General features: G+C 35.8%; 1 protein-coding gene across 2 annotated transcripts in view; it reads right to left on the bottom strand.

Annotated features, from left to right (window-relative positions):
- The window catches only part of TMEM135 (transmembrane protein 135), a 264,516-nt gene that overhangs the window by 19,979 nt on the left and 217,656 nt on the right, over positions 1 to 26,881 (bottom strand). For both annotated transcript variants that reach the window (XM_045483689.1, XM_045483690.1), the window contains 4 exons: positions 18,014 to 18,055; positions 7,122 to 7,268; positions 4,133 to 4,202; positions 596 to 763 (listed from right to left, as the gene is read on the bottom strand). In XM_045483689.1, coding sequence (XP_045339645.1) covers positions 596 to 763; positions 4,133 to 4,202; positions 7,122 to 7,268; positions 18,014 to 18,055 — 427 coding nt within the window. The remainder of the gene's footprint in view (positions 1 to 595; positions 764 to 4,132; positions 4,203 to 7,121; positions 7,269 to 18,013; positions 18,056 to 26,881) is intronic.

A 26,881-nucleotide genomic window follows, 5' to 3' on the forward strand; every position in this document is an offset into this window, starting at 1 on the left:
TGCTTATACATGTGCTGGTATGTTTATAGGAACATGCAGAAATGGTGGAAGAATGTTAACAATGGTTATTTGAGAGAGTGTAGTAGGAATAGTGAGTAGATCAAAGAGGGATAACAAGTCATTTCTTACGTAAGTCACAACAGAAAATCTTTACTGGCTCTATCAAGTGTTGATATCAGCTAAAAGGGTCTGAAATATGTTTAAATTAATAACATATGATGTTATGTTCAGTAAGTATGATCAAGAAAAACAAAGAGACCAGATATATTAATATCATTTTTGATGTTAGAAATATAAGTTAAAATTTTTCAGTATCTACATTACTGAAAAAAAAGTAAGTCTTCGAAAATCTTTCATATTATATATAAATGCAAGTATATCTACACTTTGAAGCACATTAAATAACATTTTAAAAGAAATTTTTCCAACCTCAATTCCCAATATATATTGTATATATACTTGGAGACATTAAAACATTTATGAATACAACAGAAAGAAGCATTAAAAAATGATAGATGGGTTAAGGCCATATCTCATTCTAATAATAGCCATGTAATTTATTTCCCATTTTTCTCTCCTCTGCTGAAAGCCTTACCTTGTATATACTAACAAAAGAGCCCAGAAAAGCTCCGAGCTGGAAGTTTTCTTTATTGTAGAAGAGAGAAAATAGCCGGGATGGCTGTGTAAACAGATGCCGAAATGCAGAGGGAATTCGGAGGCAGCACTGGATCAAGTATCCCACGCTAAACATTCTGATGAAACCCTAGAGAAAATTGGGATAAAATTCTGATTTACATCCAAATATTTAAGTCTGACAGATATAAATTTTACTGGTTTAGAATTAAAACAGAACTCAAAAATAAATAAATAAATAACACAAGTTTATATCAAAGCATTTTCAAAATTAAGTCCTAAGACCTCAAATAATTTTAAAACAATTACCTTAAAATAAGGGTAAAATTTTTCAGTGATTACACTTTCTTTGATTTTCAAAACCTTGGAAGTCTCACAAGCACTGGCCAAACTTGTCTATGCAACAAACTTCCATTTCTTGACATTCTGTTAACAATAACCAGGATTTATGATTCCTAAACAACAACTGAATTTTAGGAACAAAAGCAATGAAATTCCAAAAAAATAGTTTACAAAACCAATGTGTTTTGGAAATTTTAACAGGGTACTTTTCTTTTTTTTCTTTTTTTATGTTTATTTATTTTTGAGAAACATAGAGTGTGAGTGGGGGAGGGGCAGAGAGAGAGGGAAACAGAATCTGAAGCAGGCTCCAGACTCTGAACTATCATCACAGAGTCCCACGTGGGGCTCAAACTCACGAACCACGAAATCATGACCTGAGCCGAAGTCAGACACTTACTTAACTGACTGAGCCACCCAGGCGCCCCAATAGTGTACTCTTCTTAATAACTGGTGTAAGCAGGAATTCTTTTGACAGAAAAAAATAACTTTATTTTTAGACCTTTGGTATCAACTTTTTAAATGATCAGGTTAAAAGAATTTTCCAGAAAAAAAAATTATACCTAGGTTTTTATTTCTATGCTCAACTGTGTCAGGCCAAAACATCTCTAAGAATCGGTAGTTTTTAAGGTACACTAAGCAAAACTTGAAAAAGCAAATGCACTACAAAGGCATACTTGCTGCCAACATTTTCCCATATCACCTCCAACTATTTATAGGGCAAAAAAGAACAGAGAGGATGACTAGTGCTGGTCAATTTCATTTCAGTATTTAGGGAAATGAAATTTAAACATCACTTCTTACTGACAGACTGAAAAATTCTTATTAGCACAAAACCAAATGTTATCTGAAAGAAAAGTATTTTAAAAATTCATGTTTATGAATGTTTATGAAGTTTCATGCTCATGAGGAGGAGCACATAAGTCAGTGAACAAACAAAATAACTACAGATTAGTGTAAGTTTATGCAGGAAATAATCAAGACTCTAGGAGGGAAATTAACAGGCAGCCTATATTAAATTGGGTGATAAGGGAAAGCGATGGAGGATGTGTCATTTAAACAGACAGTAAAGGGGCGCCTGGGTGGCGCAGTCGGTTAAGCGTCCGACTTCAGCCAGGTCACGATCTCGCGGTCCGTGAGTTCGAGCCCCGCATCAGGCTCTGGGCTGATGGCTCAGAGCCTGGAGCCTGTTTCCGATTCTGTGTCTCCCTCTCTCTCTGCCCCTCCCCCGTTCATGCTCTGTCTCTCTCTGTCCCAAAAATAAATAAACGTTGAAAAAAAAAAATTAAAAAAAAAATAGAAAAGAGGAGCTGGCATGATGAAAACATTTCAGATAGCTTGGACAGAAAGCACAAAGACAAAACAGAGACTGGCAGGTATGAGGAACCAACAAAAAGTGTGAATGGAGCATAGTGAGTTGAGGGGAAAGTAATTTGTATATTTCCTCAGGGATATGATTTAACATGTGGTGTAACTGAGCTGATGGAATAATGAGGTACACTGTCAAAATATATTTACTATATTTATGGTGTAAATTCCTCACCTACAGGTTTCCAAATAATTTTACATTCACAGACATATTACTCCAATTTATATGAAAATTGCCAAGTTTATAGTATTGGTACACATTTGCTGACACAATGACTAGATTTCTTCAATCCTCAGTAATTCTCCGTAACATTCCCAGATAATTTTTAATATCACTTCCCCTCTTCCCAAACTTTATCAAATACATCTGATTTAATCAGAATATTTCTCTTAGTTACCCTCCTGAAGTCTTCCCTTGAATTAGCAGTACGTCCAGTTGGAGGAAATAATGACTCTGGGAGCTGGCAGACCCTGAGGCTGCCAGCAACGTTGCTCTCCTCCCCATTTTAAAAGTGGGGCAGAAAATCAGATTTAGAAGCAGTGTATCAGAAACCACTGCACAAGTGAAAAAATACTCTACTGCTTTAACCTCTGGTCATATCCTTGGGGACTCTAAGGTAAGTGTTGGCTTAGGCAAATGCCACCATCAACATTAGATCACAGGCACTCATGTTCATAAGCACTAATGTGATACAATCCCTCTCTCCCAGAATGACTGCTGAGAGGCTGTCTTTTTTTTTTTTTATTACTATTATTATTAAAAAAAAATTTAACCTTTTTAAATTTATTTTTGAGGCGGGGGGGGTGGTGCACAGAAAGAAAGGGAGACTCAGAATCCAAAGCAGGCTCCAGGTTCCAAGCTGTCAACACAGAGCCCAACGCAAGGCTTGAACCCACAAACCGAACTGTGAGATCATGACCTGAGCTGAAGACAGACACCTAACCTATTGAGCCACCGAGGCTCCCCCGGAAGGCTACCTGTTGGGGATGCTGTACAACTCTGCTCTTCTCATCATCAACTGAGTGGGGATAAGACATTATAAGGAAGAACATAAACTTTTTGAAGTATCAGGATTGTGAGAGCCTCATCCACAACCAAAGAACTTGTAGCAGATGGTGCCACCTGTGCCAGACTAACTGCAATTAAAATAACTTCCGTCCCAGAGTTGGTGGCAATGGAGGATGGGGGGATGACAGGCACAGAATGGGGGATGGGCGAGGAGAGACACTCTACTACACTATTACGGAGTGAAGAATTTATGCCAGTGGGCATAGCTAACTTCCTTCATATAGAGCAACTGTGGACATGCTCCAGTTACATCCATGCCTTAAAAAACGTAACAACTTTACAAGTCCAACACCAAATGCCACCGTACCAGCTTGTGCACAGTGTTATGTATGAGACTGCTCACCCACTAGTACACAGCATACTCCAGGGACCTTGATCTAAAATGTATTCTAATGAGAATACATTACAAAGTACAAATTTTAATACCTTTCTTTTTCTGTCTTTTTTGCTATGGTTGCTTCAGCTTCTCTTCTGCTTTGAAATTTTAACACTAATTTTTAAATAAGCAGATTTTAAAATTATTTAACAAAGGATCTGGTAAGTGAATACTAAAAGCTAAATTGTTACCTAATTTTCACAAATTCCTTATTTCCCAAGTCAAATGCAAAGCATAATAGCAATTATTGTCAATTTTTCCATTTACTTTGAAATCATGTTTTAATTATAAAGTTATTTCTATACATATTTCCTGCAGCGAATAAAGTGATACTTTCATATACTTACTTTAATGCAATAAGAGATGCAATTATCTTCATAGTGTTTGCAACATCTATGCCTTGGTCCATGCTTACATCTGAAATAAAACACAAATAACAAATTATGTGTTTATATATGTGTATGTGTATATATGTGCTTAAAACTCTGTAACCTAAAAAGGAGAAAATATTACCTACTTGTATTTAAATGCATACATCTTTTGGTTTCTTGGGACATAAAAAAGCAAATATAACAGATTTTTTTTCTTTGCAGTTCAGCATTTGACACAGTGCATAAAATATGTGACTGCAGTCAAAATACTTAAATGTGGAACAGAAAAAACATTGGTAAATATTTGTGACTAAGTATGAAAAATATGTATATATTATCTCTATACTCTGCCAAATCTTTTGGAAGCTTTAAGTTGCTTACTGTAGAGCATAACAGTCATAAATCATCCATGAAGTCAGTACTTGAGCAAAAATCATAATGGAAAGTGCTCAGGTTACTGGAATGTATACTTAATTATATTTGAAAGAAAACATCTGGAAAAGAAACATGATAGAGTATTAGAATTCAAAATTCAATTTTAAAAATAAATATAGAAATAGATCATGTGGGAATTCAAAAGTAGGTTATTTGTGATTTGACTACAAACCACTTGGTCCTCTTGTGTTTAGTAAACCTTTCTGCAAGGAAGACTACTGTTCAAGACACTGAAGATGCTGACTCCAGGACTATATATACATTCACTCGAGGCTTAAAAAAGTAAGTAACATATCTAACATGGGTCTAGCTCTCCCCCTTTCCCTCTGAAGAATTCATGTTCCAAAATGAGTAGTCTTTATAACTCTTGCAGACTGCAGTTAATTATCTTCATGGTTACATTAACTTTCTTGTTGATAATAATTTGTAGAGTAATATTCTGGCTCAAGGTCTCTCTAATTCCATTTGCAAACTGATTAGCAAAACCTTTTGGGAAATCCAATTCTGAGCCACAGCTGGAGTATGCAGGCAGCCTTTCATACACAAGGATGACAGCAGTAGTTCCTACTGACCGTAGCCCTTATGTCATTAGAATGATGGGACATGTCTGGCCATGTGAAGTTGAGGGCTTAAAGCTGGAGCCTAAAAGAGGTAAATCAGAGAAGGGTGGCCATATGTAAACCATCACTCTTCATACTTCTAAGTGTCCTCTTCAAAGACATTCTTCAGCCAGTGCTACTGGAACTACACAGAGATTGTTAAACTCTCTTTGCTAGTGAAGTTAAATTCTGATAGCAGCTATACTGTCATTTAATCTTTCCTTAGTCTGTTCTTAAAACTTCTCAAAACCTGGACTCCCCATCTCCTGTCTTATCTGCTCTGCTTATGCATTACCCTGCATCTGCTTTCACAGCAGTGGGTACTCTGACAAGTTCTACCACGACCTGATTAGCTCTGATACCCAAGGTATCATTCATCCACATAATACATTCTCTGCACTTCCCTCTGATTCTTGGTGAACATGATATCCATGAATAGGGATTCCCTCTCTCTTTTCTCCACTTAGGTGATTCATAACTATTTTGAACTTACTTAAGAAGTTCACTACCAATCACACCACTGGATATTTACCCCAAAATTACAAAAACACTAATTCAAAGGGATATATGCACTTCTATGTTTATTGCAATGGTATTTACAGTAGCCAAATTATGGGAGCAGCCCAAGTGTTTATCGATGAATGGATAAAGAAGAGGCGGTATGTATGTATGTGCGTGTGTGTGTACACACACAGTGCAATATTATTTAGCCATATGATATTGCGCATATGCGGAATTTAGGAAACAAAAAAATAAATGAGCAAAGGGGAAAAAAAGGAAAAAGAGAAAAACCAAAAAACAGTCTCTTAACTATAGAGAACAAACTGATGGTTACTAGAGGGGAGGTGAATGGGGGGATGGGGGGATGGATGAAACAGGTAATGGGGGATTAAGGAGTATACTTATCATGATGAAAAAATCAAAACAAGAAAAAAAGATATACATAAAATTCTTTTAAAAAGTTCACTACCACAATTATTCCTGCCATCTGTTATCCTTTCCTTGCCTCTTACCTTCTGCATGTGGTGTATACTAAAATGAAGACAAACTCTTTAAATTCAGTAAAAATTCTGAGTACCTACACTGTGCTCACGTATGTGAGGCCACTCACATGTTATTTCATTTAATGCATACAACATTCCTTAACAAAGATCGTTAACCCAAGTTAACAGATGAGCACTTTAGGATCCAGAGTGGTTAAATCACTTGCCCAAAGTCACAAAGCCAGCAAGGGGTAAAATGAGAGTCTAACATAGGTCTTCTGATTCCCACTTCAGCTTCCTATAACCGATGTCTAACTTTCTATATTGGTTATTCATTCGATACTCTCTCAAATATCACTACCAAGATTATTTTTATTAACTAATGTTCTAATTTTAAATCATTAAATTAATTTTCTTCAATATCTATACTAGAAATACAAATATTTGTATGAAATTCAGACTTATTTGTATAATATACAAATAAAGTTATCTTATTCCATTTCTAAAGCCCTGAACATTTCCACTCTTGCAAAAACAAAAACAAAAACAAAACCCTTTACTTAAGGTTTGCTCCTTGTACCTATATCTTCTTGAATCTCTCCCAGAACTTTTCTTTCTCCTTCCTACACTTAGCATATTTGATTAGCACATATTAATCTGTTTCCCGAAGTTCCCCATTCCAGCCTCCTGCAACTCTGCCTAGTTAGACACAGAAAACCATTATAAGTTCATATAAATCTATTAAAAAGACCATATGATGGTCTATAGTCCAGAAAAAATAATAAATAACATTGACTTGCTATTATGTGCCTTTTATAAAACTCTATGCATTGTTTTTTGCAAAAAAAAAAATACATCATCACTGAAAAGAAAACAAAAACACTTTGACATGGTACAAATATAGAAAACAGTGACAAAGTGTGCTAAGTATCAAGATAAAGAACTTACACTGAATCCACAAGTTTCCTGATTAGAGCAATTACATTCATTCTTCTTGGCTTTTCCTCATGTTTCTCTGTCTTCTGTTCCACTTTTGCATATGCCACTTCTGGTGAGTAAGAATGTGTGGGAATTTCTTCCTTCCCTACAATAAACCTAAAGAAAAGAGCACAATGTGAAGAATTTTTCACCTTAAAAAACAAAACAAAACAAAACAAAAAACTTGACTTTGTTAATATACAAATACATTTTGGATAGTACCTTATTTAAAATAAGATTTTTCAAAATTTACATAAAATCTTATCCTTTAGAAATACAAGCTTTAAAACTCTGAATGCTTCATAAATGTTGACAGCCATTTCTTTCATAATACAAATTCTTCCACTAAGTTTTTTCTTTTAATTCCAGGATAGTTAACATACAGTGTCATATTAGTTTCAGGTGTACAATATAGTGACTCCACAGTTCTGTACATTAGTCAGTGCTCATCATGGTAAGTGTACTCTTAATACCCTTCATGTGTTTCACCCAATGCCCACAACCCACCTGCTCTATGGTAACCATCAGTTTGTTCTCTGCTTAGTTAAGTTTCTACTTCTTGGTTTGTCTCTCTTTCTTTCCTTTTTTTCCTTTGATCATTTGTTTTTGTTTCCCAAATTCCACATATGAGTAAAATAATATAGTATTTGTCTTTTTCTGACTGGCTACTTAGCATTAATTATACTCTCTAGCTCCATTCATGTTGTTGCAAATGGCAAAACTGCATTCTTTTTTGTGGCTAAATAATATTCGATTATATGTATACACCATTTCTCTATTCACTCATCAGTTGATGGACACTTGGGCTGCTCCCATAATTTGGCTAGTGTAAGTAATGCTGCAATACACATAAGGTGCATGTATGCCTTTAAATTAATGTTTTTCCATTTTTGGGGGCAAATACTCAGTACTATGATTACTAGATTGTAGGGTAGCTCCATTTTTTAACTTTCTGAGGAATCTCCATACTGTTTTCCAAAGTGGCTGTGCCAGTTTGCATTCCCACCAACAGTGCAAGAGGGTTCCTATTTGGAGAAATAGGAACACCAACACCTTTTGTTTCTTGTGTTATTGATTTTAGCCATTCTGACAAGTGTGAGGTGATATCTCATTGTGGTTCTGATTTGCATTCCCCTGATGATCAGTGATGTGAGCATCTTTTCATGTATCTGTTGACCATCTGGATGTCTTCTCTGGAGAAATGTCTGTTTATGTCGTCTGCTCACTTTTTAAAAAATCTTTATTTATTTATATTGAGAGAGAGCACGAGCGGGGAAGGGACAGAAAGAGAGGGGGAGAAAGAATCCTAAGCAGGCTCCACACTGTCAGCACAGAGCCTGATGCAGAGCTTGATCCCATGAACCTGAGATCATGACCTGAGTGGAAACCAAGAGTCGGACATTCAACCAACTGAGCCACCCAGGTGCCTCTCATCTGCCCACTTTTTAATTGAATTATTTGTTTTTTGGGTGTTGAGTTATATAAGTTCTTTATATTCTTTATATATAAGTTCTTTATATATAGTTCTTTATATTCTTTATATATAAGTTCTTTATATTCTTTATATATAAGTTCTTTATATATAAGTTCTTTATATAAGTTCTTAGTATTTTGGATACTAACCCTTTATCAAATATGTCACTTGCAAATATCTTCTCCCACTCTGTAAGCTTTTAGTTTTGTTTATTATTGCCTTTGCTGTACAGAAGCTTTTTATTTGATGTAGTCGCAACAGTTTTGTTTCTGTTTTTTCTTCCCTTGCCTTGGGAGACAAATCTAGAAAAAGTTGCTATGTCCGATGTCAGAGAAGTTACTGCCTGTGCTCTCTTCTAGGATTTTTATGGTTTCATGTCTCACATTTAGGTCCTTTTGAATTTATCTTTGTGTATGGTGTAAGCCAGTGGTCTAGTTTCATTCTTTTGCATGTTGCTGTTTAGTTTTCTCAACACCATTTATGAAGAGGCTTTTTCCCATCGTGTATTCTTTCCTCCTTTCTCAAACATTAATTGACCATATAAACATGGGCTTATTTCTGTGCTCCCTATTCTGTTCCAACGATCTATGTGCCTATTTTTGTGCCAGTACCATACTGTTTTGATTATTACAGCTTTGTAATAACTTGAAGTCTGGAATTGTGACACCTCCAGCTTTGCTTTGTTTTTTCAAGATTGTTTTGGCTATTTGGGGTCTTCTGTGGTTCCATGCAAATTTTAGGACTATTTGTTATAGTTCTGTGAAAAATGTTGTTGATATTTTGATAGGGATTGCATTAAATCTGTAGACTGCTTTGGGCAGTAAAGACACTGTTACAATATTTATTCTTCTGACCCATGAGCATCAGTTTGTGTCATCCATTTGTTTGTGTCATCTTAAATATCTTTTACCAACATTTTATAGTTTTCTAAAAATATGTATTCTATATTTTATAGAATACAAGTCTTATAGTTTTCTAAAAATATGTATTCTGTATTTTATAGAATACAAGTCTTTCACCTCCTTGGTTAAATTTATTCTTAGGTATTTTATTACCTTTGGTGCAACTGTAAATGGGATTGCTATCTTAACTTTTCTTTCTGTTGCTTCACTATTAGTAAATAAAAATACCATGAATTTTTGTATGTTGATTTGGTACCCTACAACCTCACTGAATTCATTTATCAGTTCTGGTAGTTTTTAGATGGAGTCTTTAAGGTTTTTTATATATAGTATCATGTTGCCTGCAAATAGTGAAAGTTTTATTTCTTCCTTACCAATTTGGATGCCTTTTCTTCCTTCTTCTTTTCTGATCACTATGGATAGGCATTCCAGTACTTGTTAAATATGAGCGGGAAGAGTGGACTTCCCCATCTTGTTCTTAACCTTAGGGGAAAAACGCTCTCCATTTTTTGCCACTGAGTGAAATGTTAGCTGTGGGTTTTTCATATATGGCCTTTACTATGTTGTGGTGTTCCCTCTAATCCTATTTTTTGAGTTTTTTTTTTTTTATCATGAATGGATCTTCTACTTTAGAAAATGCTTTTTCTGCATCTATTGAAATGATTTTTTATCCCTTCTTTTAATGATATGATGAAACTCACTGAACCACTCTTGCATCCCAGGAAAAAATCCCACTGGATTGTGGTACATGATTTTTTTAAATTTTTTTTAATGTTTTTATTTATTTTTGAAGGAGAGAGAGACAGAGCATGAGCAGGGTTGGAAAAGAAAGAGAGGGAGACACAGAATTCAAAGCAGGCTCCAGGCTCTAAGCTGTCAGCACAGAGCCCGATGCGGGGCTCAAACTCACGAACTGTGAGATCATGACCTGAACTGAAGTCAGACACTTAACCGACTGAGCCATCCAGGTGCCCCTGTGGTGCGTGATTTTTTAAAGTATCATTGGGTTTGGTTTGCTAATATTTAGTTGAGGATGTTTGCATCTATGTTCAACAGAGATATTGGCCTGTAGTTCTCTTTTTTTGTAGTGTCTTTATCTAGTTTTGGTATCAGAGTAATACTGGCTTCGTAGAATGAATTAAGAAGTTTTCCTTCCTCTTCTATTTTTTGGAATAGTTTGAGAAGAATAGGTATTAACTCTTCTTTAAATGTTTGGTAGAATCCACCTGTGAAGGCATCTAGTCCTGGACTTTTGTTTGCTGGGAGTTTTTTGATTAGTGATTCAATTTCATTGCTGGTAATCGATCTGTTCAAATTTTCTATTTCTTCTTGATTCAATTTTGGCAGTTTATATGTTCTAGGAATTTATCCATTTCCTCTAGGTTGTCCCATTTGTTAGCATATAATTTTTCACAATATTCTCTTACAATCTTTTGTATTTCAGTGGTGTTGGTTGTTATCTCTCCCAGTTCGAATTCTATTGTTTTGAGTCCTCTCTCTCTCTCTCTCTCTTTTAATGAATCTAGCTAAAGGTTTATCAATTTTTTGATCTTTTCAAAGAACTGGCTCCTGGTTTCACTGAGCTGTTTTGTTGGTATTTTTAGTTTTTATTTTGTTTTTTTCTGCTCTAATCTTTATTATTTCCTTCCCTCTGTTGGTTTTGGGTTTTGTTTGTTGTTCTTTCTTTAGTTCCTTTAGATGTGTGGTTAGGTTACTTGGGATTTTTCTTGCTTCTGAGGTAGGCCTGTATTGCTATAAACAGTTTTTGTTATATCCCAGATTTTGGACTGTTGTGTTTGCATTTTCATTTGTCTTCAAGTATTTTTTAATTTCATCTTTGATTTCTTGGTTGACCCATTCATTGTTTAATAGCATGTTATTAAACCTCCATGTATTTATGTGCTTTCCATGTTTTTTCTTGTGGTTGATTTCTAGTTTCATAGTGTTGTGCTCACCATGTCTTTTGACTGGAATATTTAATCCATTTACATTCAAAGTAATTATTGGTATGCATGTATTTATTGCCATTTTGTTACATGTTTTATGGTTGTTTTGTAGTTCCTCTCTGTTCCTTTCTTCTCTTGCTCTCTTCTTTCATGATTTCTTGGCTTTTTATAGAAAAATACTTGGATTCCTTACTCTTTATTTTTTACAAATCTATTACCGCTTTTTGATTTGTAGTTACCATTAGGTTTATACATAACACCTTCTCCATATGAGTCTATATTAAGCTGATGGTTGCTTACTTTTGAACTCATTCTTTATTCCTCTCCTCTCCACATTTCAGATATTTGGTATCATACAACCTTTGATTTTGTGCTTCTCTTGACTGATTTTTAGATATACTTTCTGTTTTTATTTTTGTGTGTGTACTTCTCATTTCTTCTCACTCTTACTTACGGTTTTTGTTTTTCCTTTTACAAAGTCCCCCTGAGCATTTCTTGTAGGGCTGGTGGAGTCGTCATAAATTCTTTTAACTTTTGTCTGGGAAACTCCTTCTACTATTCTTAATGACTGCTTTGCTGGATAGAGTATTCTTGGCTGAAGACATTTCACTATGAGCACTTTGAATATATCATGCCAGTACCTTCTGGTGTGCAAAGTGTCTGTTAAAAAATCAGCTGATAGCCTTAACAGATTTCCTTTGTATGTAACTGTCTCCTTTGCTCTTGTAATCTTAAAATTCTTTCTTTATCACTATTTTTTTGTATCATCTTAATTATGATGTGTCTTGGTGTGGACCTCCTTAGGTTGAATTTGTTGGGGGATCTATATGGCTCCTGAATCAGGATCTCTGTTCCCCGCCCCGCCCCCACCCCCTCCTCCAGCAAGATTTGGGAAGTTTTCAGCTATTATTACTTCAAATACATTTTCTGTGTCCCTTTCTCTCTTTTCCTTCTGAGATCCCTATACTGTGAATGCTATTACACTTGATGGAGTCACTGAATTTTCTAAGTCTATTCTCATACAGTATTTACTTGTCTCTCACCTATTCATCTCGATTGCTTTCCATTACTCTATCCTCCAGGTCACTTATAGGCTCCTCTGCTTTCTACAGCCTACTATTTATTCCATCTCTTGTATTTTTAATTTCATTTATTGAGTTCTTCATCTCTGATATGTTACTTTTTAGCTCTTTGGCAAGGGTCTCATTGATGTCCCCTACCCTTTTGTGAAGTCCAGTGAGTACCTTTATGGTCATTACTTCAAATTTTCTATCAAGCATATTATTTTTGTTTTACTTAATCTCCTGCTGTGATTTTGTCCTGTTTTTCATTTGGAACATATTCCTCTGTTTCCTCACTTTGTCTATCACTCTGTGTTGGTTTGTCTGTGTTAAGAAAGTCAGCTACATCTTCTACTCTGGAAAGTAGTGCCTTTATGAAAAAGAGGTCCTGTAGGGCCTTACAATGCAGTGTCCCCTGTTCACCAGAATCTGGTGCTTCAGGGGAATCTCCTGTTTGTGTTGCTTGTGTCCTGCTGTTGTGTCTGAGTCACTTTCTTTTAGTCCAGACGTCTTTACAACTCTGTGCCTGATGTGGCCTTTGCTTGCTATCTGTGGTGTTAGTGAGACTCTGGCTGCAAGCTCTGAGGAGGCAGGACTGCAGGATGGCTCAGAGGTGGGATGGTGGTGTTAGCAAAATCTACACAGAGCCCAGGACTGAGGCCAGCAGGCTTGGAGTGGGCCAGTCTTCAGGAGAACACATGGGCAAGGCACATCGCTAGCAGGTTAGATAGCAAGTGTCTGTGCAACACCTCCCACAGGTGGCCCTGTGTTTATGCTGTGGGGCAGATGAGGAAAATGGTGCCTGACAGCTCCTTTGTTCTCAGAGAAGTCCCCCAACACACTTGAAATCACTACAAGGAGACCTTCCTCCCTCCCATTTGTCCCAGGCACTGTGCAAACTGTAGCTTCTAGGTTGTCTATGGTCTTTTTAAGGGCAAGACCCAGCTATCACTCACCCTCCCATCTTGCCCAGCACTGAGTCAGCTGACTTTTTTAAGCCCCAGGCTCTAAATCCTGCTAGTTATACAAACCCATAGAATTCAGCACCTCTGATTTTCAAAGCCAGATGTTATGGGGATTCATCTTCCCAGTTTGGGCTCCCAAGTGTGAGAAAGCAAGACCGTTTCTTTGACCTCTCTGCACCCACAGTTCCCTCTCTTCTGTGGGCAGCTCCCAACCACTGTTTCTGCCCTTCCTAATTTCCTCAATGTGGCTTCTTCTCTACATTTAGTTATGGAGTTTGTTCTGTCAGTAGTTGGATTGCTTTCTGTTATTTTACACAGATGTGGATGATATCTAGTTGTAAACATGGGATGAGGTGAGCTCAGGGTCCTCCTACTCCACCATCTTCCTAAACTCTCAACAATGCAGGTATTTTAAAATCAAATTAACCAAGTAAAATATAGCATAGAGCTTTTATGACACACTGTTTTAACTTAAGTCACTACTTTTTAAAGATATTACACACCTTAAAGTTTTTTCAAAGAAGCAAGTGAAATATTTTCTTGGGTCTACTAATTGATCACAAAAATTCTATTTTTGCTCTAAATTCTACTAATAGTTACAACTGAATGAGTTTCTCATTTTTCAGTATAAAGTTATATCCCATCACTTTGAGTCATAAAATAGCCACATTGTGGTAGAAATTCATATAACAATACTCAGGGAAATGGAGGGAGCTGAAGAATGAGGATCATAAAACAGTCAAGAGTCCATGTATTCTCACAAAATTTCATTAGAAAACCTAAAATTCCATGTAATCCTAATCTATTTATTTATCTTTGGAGAAACTTAGTATCAAGGAGAAGACACTATTCTTATCTCATTAAAACTAGACTATTTTTTTCCCAAAGACAATGCGAAAAGAAAAGTAGGGGAAAAAAAGAAAGGAAGAATGAAAGAGTTGCCACCATTAGATATCCCTCAATCAGTATCCTTTATCTGTTTTCATTTTTGCTGTTTGTACCTTCATTATAAGAGTCATTGCTCTTTTAAAGAATAACTAAGCTTTCCCAAGAGAACTCTACCTGCCGAACTTTCAGGAAATACCTTAAAATGCAAACAAAAACTAGGGATCAATAATACTACACTAAGGTTCTGGAACGTGGGACCTATGACAAACACAGTAAGAAAATGTAAACACTCAGAAAAGAGAGGTGAAAAACAGCTATTACTATCAACTGCAACCCAAGTTTGTTAGGACAAACTTGATAAAACATCTGGCTTATTAAATCATAAGGGATATGCAATGAGATTGTGTGCCACAAGATGGCAGTTGTGCAGTCTAAGTAGCTCTTACTCCAAAAGAATTTGGTTCTTATTCATGGGTGTGCATGGACAATTTAAGATCTGTACTACTGTTCTTTATGAACAAGATAAAAACTACGTTGGAACAGTTATAATAATCTCTCTTACACTGTTCATAACACTGTTGCTCTTTTAGCCAGGACTGACCATCTCAGATTAGAGGTAACTTCCTCAGAGAAGCTGTCTCTGCCTAATCTGGAGTGAGTTAGCAATCCTTCCTTTGTGCTATCATGTCCCAATAAATTCCCAATAGTAGACGCACCTTGTTAGTAGGCTACGTTCCCCGTTAAACTGTGGGGTCTTGAGAGACTCTGTACATCTTCTTTGCTATTATACCCTAATGACTGGTATAGTGTCTGGCACACAGTAAATATTTAATTAATATATATTGAATGAGTGACTATAGTAATAATTAGCATTTTCGGAGCATTTACTAAATGATAGGTACAGTAGTGATATTGAATCATTTAACCCTCATAGCAACACTACAAACTAGGTGCCATAATTTCCATGAGAGTAAGCATGAAACCTTGCCCACAGCCAGTAACAGTAACTATTTGAAATCAGAATTGTCTGACTCTAAATCCTGGGTTCTTAACCACCAAGCTGTATATACTTCTAAGTATTAAACTATGTTGATCCAGGCTTACTATACCTTAAGGCTCCTGAACTGGCTCTTCCCCTTTGGTTCTACTCGACTCTTTCTATCTACTCTCATAACTTCTACTAAACTTTAAGCAATAAGTAATAACCATTTTTTTCCAGAACATTTTCCTCTAATACAGAGAAAATTCTAAGTACAACAAGTCCAGCCCAGTCCTTCATTTTAAGTGGGTTTGAAGAAGAGACACAAAAATATCTGACACATTTTAAGTTTTTGTAAGGATTCTGGGAGCCTAAGGAGAGACATGGGAGAAAAGGCTAAGTTTTCTCTTTACGAAAACCAACTTTTGGTTTTGTTATAAACTTTCAATTTAACACAGAATCCATTACAGCCAGTGCAACAACAGCAACAACAACAAGTTATTTTCTAAAATGTTTCATCATCTGTAAAAAAATTTTTTTAACGTTTATTTATTTTTGAGAGAGAGAGACAGAGACAGAGTGTGAGTGTGGCAGGGGCAGAGAGAGGGAGACCCAGAATCCAAAGCAGGCTCCAGGCTCTGAGCTGTCAGCACAGAGCCCAACCTGGGGCTTGAACCCACAAAGCATGAGATCATGACCTGAGCCAAAGTCAAATGCTCAACTGACTGAGCCACCCAGGAGCCCCCATCATTTTTTAATGAAGAATATAATATGAAGAAATCACTGCTGTGTATACTTAGTTATTGCTACTACAGAGTTTTCACAACCAAAGATATTCAAACAGTGGACTCGATCTGTCCCCTCCCAAACTAGTCTTGTCGCATGCATGCCATCTGATTTTCTGTTAATAGTACCTTTTGTCAGGTACTTAGGTTTTCAACACTTGGCTCCTACCAAGGATTGGAGGGAAAGAGAAAAAAGGAAACTATCGGGCATTAGGTCTTCATTTTCTTCTACTGCACGTCTCAACTTTGCCTCTCTCTCTTTAATCCTCCACTATCACCCAATCTCAGTCCTTTTCATTTCATCTTTCTTCTTTCTTGTTCTTTCTTTATACAAGGTCCCAAATACTGTGGCCAGACTAATCTTTCTGAAACAATGTCAACTACCCTGCTCAAAAACCTTTAGTGGACCCTTACTGCTCATCTTATCAAATTCAAATCTGTCTTCTTTTCGTGTTGTTGTTCAGGTCTTCCATAATGTGGCCCTGCTTGATTCATCATAAAAAAAAAAAACAAAAAAACACCTTATAATCCCTAATATAAGCTTTTCATGCCAATTAAATTCCCATTCTTACTTCACATTTCAGGTTTATAATTTTCATGCTTTTGCTAACATAATTCCCTTCCACCCAGAAGGCTCTTCCCTTCCCTTCTAGTTCTCTAAAGCTACCCTTCAAGTACACTTTAAGGCTTATCCCCATAAGAGTACTAATGTAATAGGAAGCGCCTGGGTGGCTCAGTCAGTTAAGTGTCCAACTTTGGCTCAGGTCATGATCTCATGGTTCGTGGGTTTGAGCCCCACGTCGGGCTTTGTGCTGACAGCTCAAAGCCCGGAGCCTGCTTAGGATTCTGTGTTTCCCTCCCTCTCTCTGCCCCATCCCCACCCCCCCGCTCATGTTCTGTCTCTGTCTCTCTTAAAAATAAACATTAAAAAAATTTTTTTAAGAATAATAATAAATAGCCAACATTTCTTGAGCACTGTGTGCCATGCACAGTTCTAAACATTTTTCACGCATTAACTCATTTGATCTTCAAAATAAATCTTCTAGTATTGAAATCCACTCTTTTCCCTCCTATACTTACAATGAATACTACACTGTTAATGTTCACTAAGCATCTACCGTATGTACTTAGGAGAACAAAATAGGCAACATTTATGACACAAAATAGAAGAGCATTGGGTTTCAAGTAAGTATATATATACAGTCATGTGTGAACATTAAATTAGTCAAGCATTCTTAAGCCTCAATTTCTTCTTCGTGACACGTGGGCATAAAAATACCCATCTCACAGAACTGTTGTGAAAATTTTCTAATCGATGTGAAAATGCTTGGTGAACTATAATATACAATATTGGTGCTAACCAACGTTTCCACAGTTATCTACCATCTGCCAATAACTACGGTAAGAGATGGGCTACAGGGTGAAAAGCAGATTCTAGTGACTCTAGTGAAGCTAAGAATCCAAAATGTGTCTGACATGAGCCCTGCCCAAATGAAGTCCAGACTGTGGTACCACAGAATTCAGTATTTAATTTTGCAATCATTGTCCATGTGTAGCTTTGTCTTTCCAAAGCTCCTTAAAGAGAGAGTTCTTGTAATTCTTTTCTAATATCCAATGATTGAGGTACACAATAGGCCCCGAAAGTATTTGGTAATTGACTGGGTTTTAGGGGAAAAGAAATCTAGTAAGTTACTCTTTTAATGAAACATCACAAAAGTGACTTTGTGACTTCTACAATTATTTTGGGCTAGAAAACTGAGTAGATAAATATCTCTTATAATATGTGTAATGGTATTACTTTTTGAAAAAGTTAACTTGCAAATTCTTTCTTAACATGAAGTTAAATAAAATACGTTACTTACCTGAGGGCAGAGAATGTAAATCCTTTCAAACCATCTTTGCATCTAGAACAATAAAAAATTTTATGCTAAGATAACATGTTTTGAGATATAAAGTAGTATATTAAATAGCTATTAAAAATTTTTTCTGAAATAGATTATTTTTAAAAGGTGAAACTCTTGGGGCGCCTGGGTGGCTCAGTCGGTTAAGCGGCCGACTTTGGCTCAGGTCATGATCTCACGGTCCGTGAGTTCGAGCCCCGCGTCGGGCTCTGTGCTGACAGCTCAGAGCCTAGAGCCTGTTTCAGATTCTGTGTCTCCCTCTCTCTGACCCTCCCCCGTTCATGCTCTGTCTCTGTCTCAAAAATAAATAAACGTTAAAAATAAATAAATAAATAAATAAATAAATAAATAAATAAATAAATAAAAGGTGAAACTCTTTTAGGACAGTGATCTGAGCACTATAAATGCAACAAACAATGAAGCAAGCCATCTTACACAGGATGATTAAAATGCCCTATGCCAAATTAACATAATTTAAGGCTCAACTCTCATATTTGCAGGTGGAAGACAGATTTAAGTATATCTTCTCAGAGCTCCATGTGGACTTCATTTTTGAAGGCCGGGAGTGGAGTGTTTCACTTTAGGCAATCCCCAGGGGAGCGATTTGTTGAGAAGAAAAGGCCACATACACCTGCTGGGTATTATGAATAGGTCAATTCTAGGTCCTGACTTCTCCCTACTTAATAATTCAGTGAACGTGGAGCAAGGAAGAGTTGGCAGACACAAAAAGGCTTCAAGTTTAGTTCACAGGTTTTAACTTCTGAGTGAGCCCAATCGGAACGGATAACATATCCTGGGGAACAGAGTGGGGCTGAGGGGAGGGCACAGGTGCAGAAGCCCAAATAATATTTACTGAGTACTTACTATTGCTGGGCATTGTTTTGGGCCCTTGATGTGTGTTGTCTCATTTAATTATATCACACCTCTTTGAATAGGTATTTCTCTAATCCATAGCTGGGCAGAGCCCCCACTCCTGCCCCCAAATGCAGCAACTTCCAAGAGGTCACAAAATAAATAGCAATACGAATTTAGGAAAAAAATTTAAAAATCCATCTGAATTAAAAGCTATGGTTTTCTCTTATACCTCCTTCTGAAACACTGTATTCCTTTTAATTGGGGGAAGATTCAAACTGTGTGACAATTAAGAAAAAATGATTCTCAGATCTGCAAAAAATATTTAAAGAAGATTTTAAAACAGGAAAATTACTAGACTAGTTTTAATGGCCTGCTTTATAAGTTATGATCAAGTTAAAGATAAAGTAAAGAATTATTGGGTATCTAATATCAAAATCCCTTGGAGAAACTATAGAGATTGGTGATACAATGATGCTCTAATGTATGTTAATTTTAGACACTGGATATTCCTGGATAAAATGTACAGCCTCAAATCTAATTGGGCAATTCTCACAGTATGCCTTTTATATGAAAGGTCACAAAGGAAATGCACAAAATATAAGAAACCTATCTTAACAAGTTTAAATATATACATTTTTACTGGAGGACACACAGAATCTCAGAAAAGAATTTAATTTAATTTAAAAGATCAGAGATCTTTTAAAACACTTAAGAATTCATTTTAATTAAGCAACATGATCTACTTTGTGGTCATGTTAGCAGTGAGAAATGTAAGCAAAGAATTTAGCGAACATACTAACATAATTATCCACCCCACACGGACTGAGGGTAAAGGAAAAGTAATTCATACGTTAAGCTAAAAATGTGCACGGGAAAATTGTAGCATTAAAATTCTTAAACTTATCCTTTTCCATCTAAAGAAAGTGTTTCTCAGTAATTTAAAACCCATAATTGGGCAATTTCTAGATAGGTGGGGTGGTGAAGGGGTAGGCTAAGAGTCTATTGACTGGAAAACAGCGGCAGATTGATTAAAAGATTATATACAAGGGGGAACAAATTTTTGGCTTTGGTATGTTATTGTTAAAAGATAGCCATTTATCTTTGTGCAATGCTGAATAGATAAAGGATTCTGACAACTTGGTCTAGTCAGGATTGCATATTTGTGACCTTAAACAATAAATCTAATTGCAGACCAAACATCAAAAAGTAGCTTTCAAAAAAAAAAAGGGGGCATGCACAAATGAATTTGCAATTTCATTATGATGGAAGTTTGGTTCTTTCAGCAGAACCCTGTGGGAAGCACTTCATATTGATAAAGTCTTAGCCCGAATTCAAAAGAGGCTATTCTTTTTTCCATTCATGTGTATAAGGTCTGTTAATGTAATTGAGGGTCAGATGTCTATGTCAAAAGAACAAAAAAGTAATTATTCCCATAAAAAGAATCTTTAAAATAGTAATATCTCCCTGAATTTTGATACCAAGGGTATTGTCTGAGCTTTAACCTAACTAGGAAACACTATTGTAATTGGAATTAAATGTATAAAGTCTGATACACACACAAAGATTTATACAAAACACCCCATTAGAAGGGTGCCTCACTATTTAATGGATTTGGTTATTATAATGCAAATCAAATTACATTCCCATTCACGTATTAAGGTTCACTGACTTACTCAACAAATATTAACTGAATGCCTACTATGAGGAAGCACAAGTTTAAGTTTTAAGGATGTAACAGTAGACAATACAGAATCTCTGTTTTCATACAGCTGACCCTCTATGTCCGGGAAAGGTACGACAAAACAAGTAAATATGTCATGCGGTGATGACTGCTATGGCAAAAAACAAAGCAGGATAAGAGGAGAAACAGATGGGAGTTAGGCCTTATTATTTTACATAGTGTAGTCCAGAAGGGCCTCTCCAAGAAGGTGAAATTTGATAATTTGATCAGAAGCCTTATAGAATCGAGGGAACAGCATTGATTTGAAGGAAGAGCAAGTACAAAGTCCCTGATGAGGAGTGTGCACGGCATGCAAGGAAAACAGCAAAGTAGATTACTGTAGCCAGAGCCGAACAGGGAAGGGAAGCAGTGGTAGGAAATGAGGTCACAGTAACAGTGTGGAGGGAAGGAGTAGTCTACAATTCTTGTATGGCCCTCTAGGCACCCTGAAAACTTTGGGTGGTTCTCAACAGGAGAGTGACAAAGATCTGTCTTAGATTTTAAGATTATCTTTGGCTGCTAGTTGGAAAACAGCAGGAAGACAAAGTTAACAACAAAGAGGCTAATCAGGAGGGGAAAGATGATTGTGGCCTGACTAGATAATGAAGTGGCAGAGATAAAGACAAGTGGGAGGATTCTGAATGCATTTCAAAAGCAGAGTTGGTAGAATTTCTCGATGGACTGAATGTGTAGTACAAGAGAAAGAGAAAATTTACTAATTAGTAGAATATTTGGGGTTTGAGCAAATAGAAGGATAAAATGTCCATTTACTGAAGTGAAGAAGACTATAGGAGAAACAGGTTTGAGGAGAAAATCAAAGTTTTATTTTGGACATGGTAAGTTTGAGATTCATGTTATCTATAAATGGAAATGTTAATGAAGCAAGCAGCTGCTATACAGGTTTGGGTTCAAGGGAAAGGTCTATTCATTTATAAGCAGAACTTGAATCCATAGGACTAGATACAATCATCTAGGAGAGAAGTGCCAATAGAGAAAATATCCTAGGACTGAGAATATTTTATTCCTCCATATTTTATAGTGCAGAAAATCTCTTCTAAAGGGGTGGGGGGAAACAAAGTCCTTTCTCTTTCTAATAAAATCATTCTCTAATACAAAGTCTTGTTGTTATTTTTGAGTGTGCATAAAAATATAATGCATATAATGCATGTATACATAGACTTTTCTATTACAGTTAACCTATGTAAATGACATAAATAACTAGTATGACTCCATCATAGTTAATGAATCTCTACATTTGCAATGTTACGTGCAGGAAAGAGAAGGAGGAAAAAATTGCAGCACTATATCAAACAACTTAGCTGACACAACTAATTATAGAGGTTCAGGCTACAATTAAATGAGAAAGTATAAAGTTTATTGTTATTAGAATATACTTGGTCAAATGCCAATGTGAAGGGGAGCCCACAAACACAATTTTTTTTCAATTATAAGTGTAAATGATAGTTAAAAAAACAATTCTGCCCACAAAGATTCTTTGTTTCATGCTTAACTTCCATGAAATTACTTCCAGGAGATACTTTTATCTTTATTACCACATTATACCAGCAGATGTCACTAGTAAACCATTTTTGGAAGAATTTCAAAATTAGAAAAGATTCCCCTTTGAACCTTGGCAGGAATAAGTTCCACATCAGTAAGTATTACAAAAACAATAAGCAAATATTAGTAATAACATTAATAGCAGCCAGTATTCTCAAGACAAATTAAGGATTTTTTTGTATTTTTTTACGTTTTTTTATTCTCAATGTTGGTGAGATAATCTGTATTACTAGTGATTTAGAAAAATAGTTTAATTTAAAACATCAATACTTGAATACTTAGAAAAAAGATTAAATGGTGCAAAGTTATTCATCTCTATTTCACCAACACAATGCCAGAGAATGTGAACTCAAAGTGGTCAACTTCACTAATAAATACTGCTATCAAAGTTTTGCCAGAAGGCATAAAATTACAAATGAAAATAGATGGTTTAGATTAAATTTTTTTGAAATTATGTTCCCAATGAACATGGACAATTGGGTGACAACAATGATAAAAAAAAAAAACTCATTAAGTATCAATTTCGGAGTTATTTTGTTCACTTTTAATCACTGAATTGGTTAGAAGGAAACTCAAATATTGTTTGAATATTACATCTTCTATCTTTATTGCCTCACAAATCATTAATTTATTGAGCACCTAATATAAAGAAGACACTATACTGCTGATCTCTCTTTTTTTTTTAATGTTTACTTATTTTTGAGAGAGAGAGAAAGAATGCGTGTGAGCGTGAGTACAACCAGGTGAGGGGCAGAGGGAGAGGAAGACAGAGGATTCCAAGCAGGATCTGCATGACAGCACCAACCCCGATATGGGACTCTAATACACAAACCACGAGATCCATGAACTGTGAGATTATGACCTCAGCCAAAGTCATACTCTTAACTGACCGAGCCACCCAGGAGCCCCTACACTGTTGATCTCTTGAGGAAAGCAAAGATAAATTATACACTACCTCTATTAAAAAAAAAAAAAAAAAAAAAAAAAAGGTATTTGCAAATTTATGTGTAGGTTTGTCATATAAATAAAAATAACCTTGACTAAAAGTTATGACACAGTTTCTTTCATCAGTAGTGCTGTCCAAGAGCTTAATTACTCTATTGTACTTTGTAAGTTCAGCTTCAAATTTTAGTCCAGGCTTTTTCTTCATCTATCTCCTTAAATTATTATTTAATTTGACAAAAGTAGCATATGCAATACCATAATTAAAGATGCTAGAAAACTGGAAAAAATAAATAAAGATAAATTTAAAATAGTTGAGTATATTGATAATTCTTAAAATAATGTGTTGATTATATCATAATCACCTAAGTCAATCAGAATCAAAAACAAGTTGCATTATTTTATGTGAATAAAATTATTTAAAACAGAAAATGCTTCGGGGCGCCTGAGTGGCTCAGTCAGTTGAGCATTCGGCTTTGGCTCAGGTCATAATCTCGCAGTTTGTGAGTTCGAGCCCCACATCGGGCTCTCCGCTCTCAGCACAGAGCCAGCTTGGGATCTCTCTTTATCTCTCTCTGCTCCTCCCCCACTCACACTCCCTCGCAGAAATAATAAATAAATCAATATAAAATAAATATTTTTTTTAAAAACAGAAGATGTTTAAAATTCAGTCATACTGAAGGTATAAAAAGAATGACATGGAGTTAATTATGAATAATAGTTACAGACAATAGCTGAATCTTCAAAATTTTGATTTGTCTAATTACCTAATTATTACTGGAACTAAAAACATTAGTATATTTTGGAGTGAATACAACTGAAAAGTTTAATTTGAAATTCAAAAAGCAACCAGAATGCCTATTTAAATGCCTCAAATTTGTGACTCACTGTTGTATTTATTATAAAGGAAACTTATGCAAGTTTACATAGTTCATTTTTAATGAAAGAAAAAGTAGCATGATTTTATTGAAATTTTTTTTTTCAAAGTTTATTTATTTTTGGGACAGAGAGAGACAGAGCATGAACGGGGGAGGGGCAGAGAGAGGGAGACACAGAATCGGAAACAGGCTCCAGGCTCTGAGCCATCAGCCCAGGGCCTGACGCGGGGCTCGAACTCACGGACCGCGAGATCGTGACCTGGCTGAAGTCGGACGCTTAACCGACTGCGCCACCCAGGCGCCCCTTATTGAGATGTTTTAGTACAATGTTGGAAGACCTTAAAATCCTATATTCTAAACCAATACAAGCGCAACAAATGACGTACTTCTGAACCTAGCTGACGTTTTTCTGACAAAGTTATAATATGGGTACCTGTAAGCTGACTAACAGAATTTATGTTAGAGGCTGAGCAGCTTTGGTATAGTCTTATTTCTCGCTCCCCTTTTTGACTAGATATATGCCAAGTCCAGCCCATTCAGCTGAGTTGGACAGGACCAATGTATTTGGTGGTTTCTCAGTGTTAATGAAAACTTAAATGTTTCCACAAGGGATGTGCAAGTTCTGGGAGTAGGCTGCTCTTAAGGCCATCTGCATCATCTTTGTCAAATTGTATAGTTTCTTTTTTAAGTTAAAATTTTCTTATTTTGTTTAAAAAACTAACATAAAAGAATAAACCCCTTTTTCTAATTAATTATCCTAATTAGAATAATTAGAAGTGTAGAAGCCACCTCAGTACTGTTATAATTTAGTAATTGAAACTTGATCAACTACAGGATTTTGACTGACACCTGTTTATCATAAGAATTATCAAAAAAAAAAAAAAGATTGACATAGAATTAATTCCAGCCTTTCATTTTTGTTTAAAAAACAAAAAATCCTCGCCATCCTAATCACATAGCATGCATTTCAATTTACTACTCAGAACTAAGGGTGTGCGATTAAAATACATTACATTGCTTATATACACACAACAGCGTTTTCCTCTTAGGTCTAATATTACTTGAATAACAGAGTTCAGTTTCAGACTGCATATGTCATTTTATATAAGAAAACAAAATAACTGATGTTATGTTCCTATCTTAAGGACATCATACAAAAATCTTAAATTAGAATAGTAACAAATTAAGAAATTTGAGGAAGACTATTTTGTTTGCTTCCCAAACACAAAATAATTTTCAATTGGATTTCCTTAAATACAAATGAAGTCTCCCAGTGCTTTAAAAATATTATTTTTGATTCTGGTAAATACTTTACAGTACTTATTTCCTATGCAATGGAACACTGGTGCTTAGCTTTGTTCTCAAGAACCTAAGAAAGGCTGCAGAAGCAGGCGGCAGTTAAGGGTAATCAAGTGTCATTGTAAATCCCCAGATGATTACTGTGCACTTTTTTCTGCTGCGTCCTAAGTATAAACTGGAAACATTTGGATACAAACTTAAAGTAACCACTCCAGTAGAATTGTATTTCTCCTTGAACTTGCAGAGGCTGGAACTGGTTTTGCTTTAAAATCCAGACTAAGGAAGGTCATACTCCAAAATGTCTTCAATTGCTAAGGAACCAAGAATCCCCTTCAGAATGTTTCTACAAGAAATGTTAATTAGGAGGAATTTCTCTCTCAAAAGGAACTAGTCATAGCAATACTAGTCAAACTTTAAAATACTTGTAAAAGGAGTAGATTTTAGTTGTCCTGGACCTAACCTGGAAGACCTGTTTGCAGTTGCTGAGGAAATGGCACGTTTTTAGATCTGACAAATTAACTAGGGGCAAAAACCAAATTTAAGATCAAAATGGTGTTTTATATACATCCAAGGAAAAACTTAGCAAGCTTCTTAAAATCAAGACACTGCTATGACCACAAATTATTTACATTAAACTTAATTATAAGCACAATTCTGAACCAATCTATTTTTTAAAGACCTCAAGACGGGCAAGTATTTTCATTTTTCCCCTCCTATAATGGTTGTAAAAAAGATTAAAAGAAATGTTTTCAATTTTAGAGTCTTTGAATCAACATTAATTTATTTTCAAACACATGTCAGTATCTATGTCATTAAAATAATGGCAATTGGTTTTCATATTGGAACAAAATGAGCAACTATCAGAAGCTATACTAGGCCATGCTTCTTCATAAGTTTATGCATACTTAACATCAAGGCTCAAATGTAAAATAAATAAAATATGCATCTACAGGTAATGGAGCACAAAGAACACTTTAGAAGCTTTTAGAAAACTACTATCTTCTGATGAACTGATCACTATAGAGAATCCTAACTCTGAAAGAAACTTACTCACTTCAAATACTGCCGCTTACTGCATGCATCTCAAAGACTATGAACTTAACTTGTGCTATGTATAATGGACATTGGGCAAGTTAACACATATTGGAATTTTATTGGCCAAAAGGCACTGAGAAAAATGGAATATTGGAACTTGGGAGAATTATATTCTACAGATTAAGAAACCAAGAGACAGGTTAAGTGATCTGCCTGAAAACAGTTGTTCCTAGATATCCTCAGACAACAGTAAAATCATTCTACCTCCCAGGCAACTACCTTTCTGCCTGCTGAGGTCTCACTGTGAAGGAGAAACACTCCAGAGAAGCAGTGCAATCTTGGGCTATAGAAGATAAACCACAAATCATCTGAATGAAGGGAGAAAGCAATGTTCTTCCAAGTGGAACCAATTTCCATTTCCTCCCTTCCACATGTCTCCTATCTAAACCTGACTTGCCTGAGAGTGGGCTTTGGTCGGGACTCCACGCTGGCTTCTCTCACGCGCTTCCTTGTCACAATAGCTATCATTCACCGCAGTCT

This window comes from Leopardus geoffroyi, chromosome D1 (genome assembly GCF_018350155.1).
Source record: "Leopardus geoffroyi isolate Oge1 chromosome D1, O.geoffroyi_Oge1_pat1.0, whole genome shotgun sequence".
Classification (NCBI taxonomy): Eukaryota; Metazoa; Chordata; class Mammalia; order Carnivora; family Felidae; genus Leopardus; species Leopardus geoffroyi.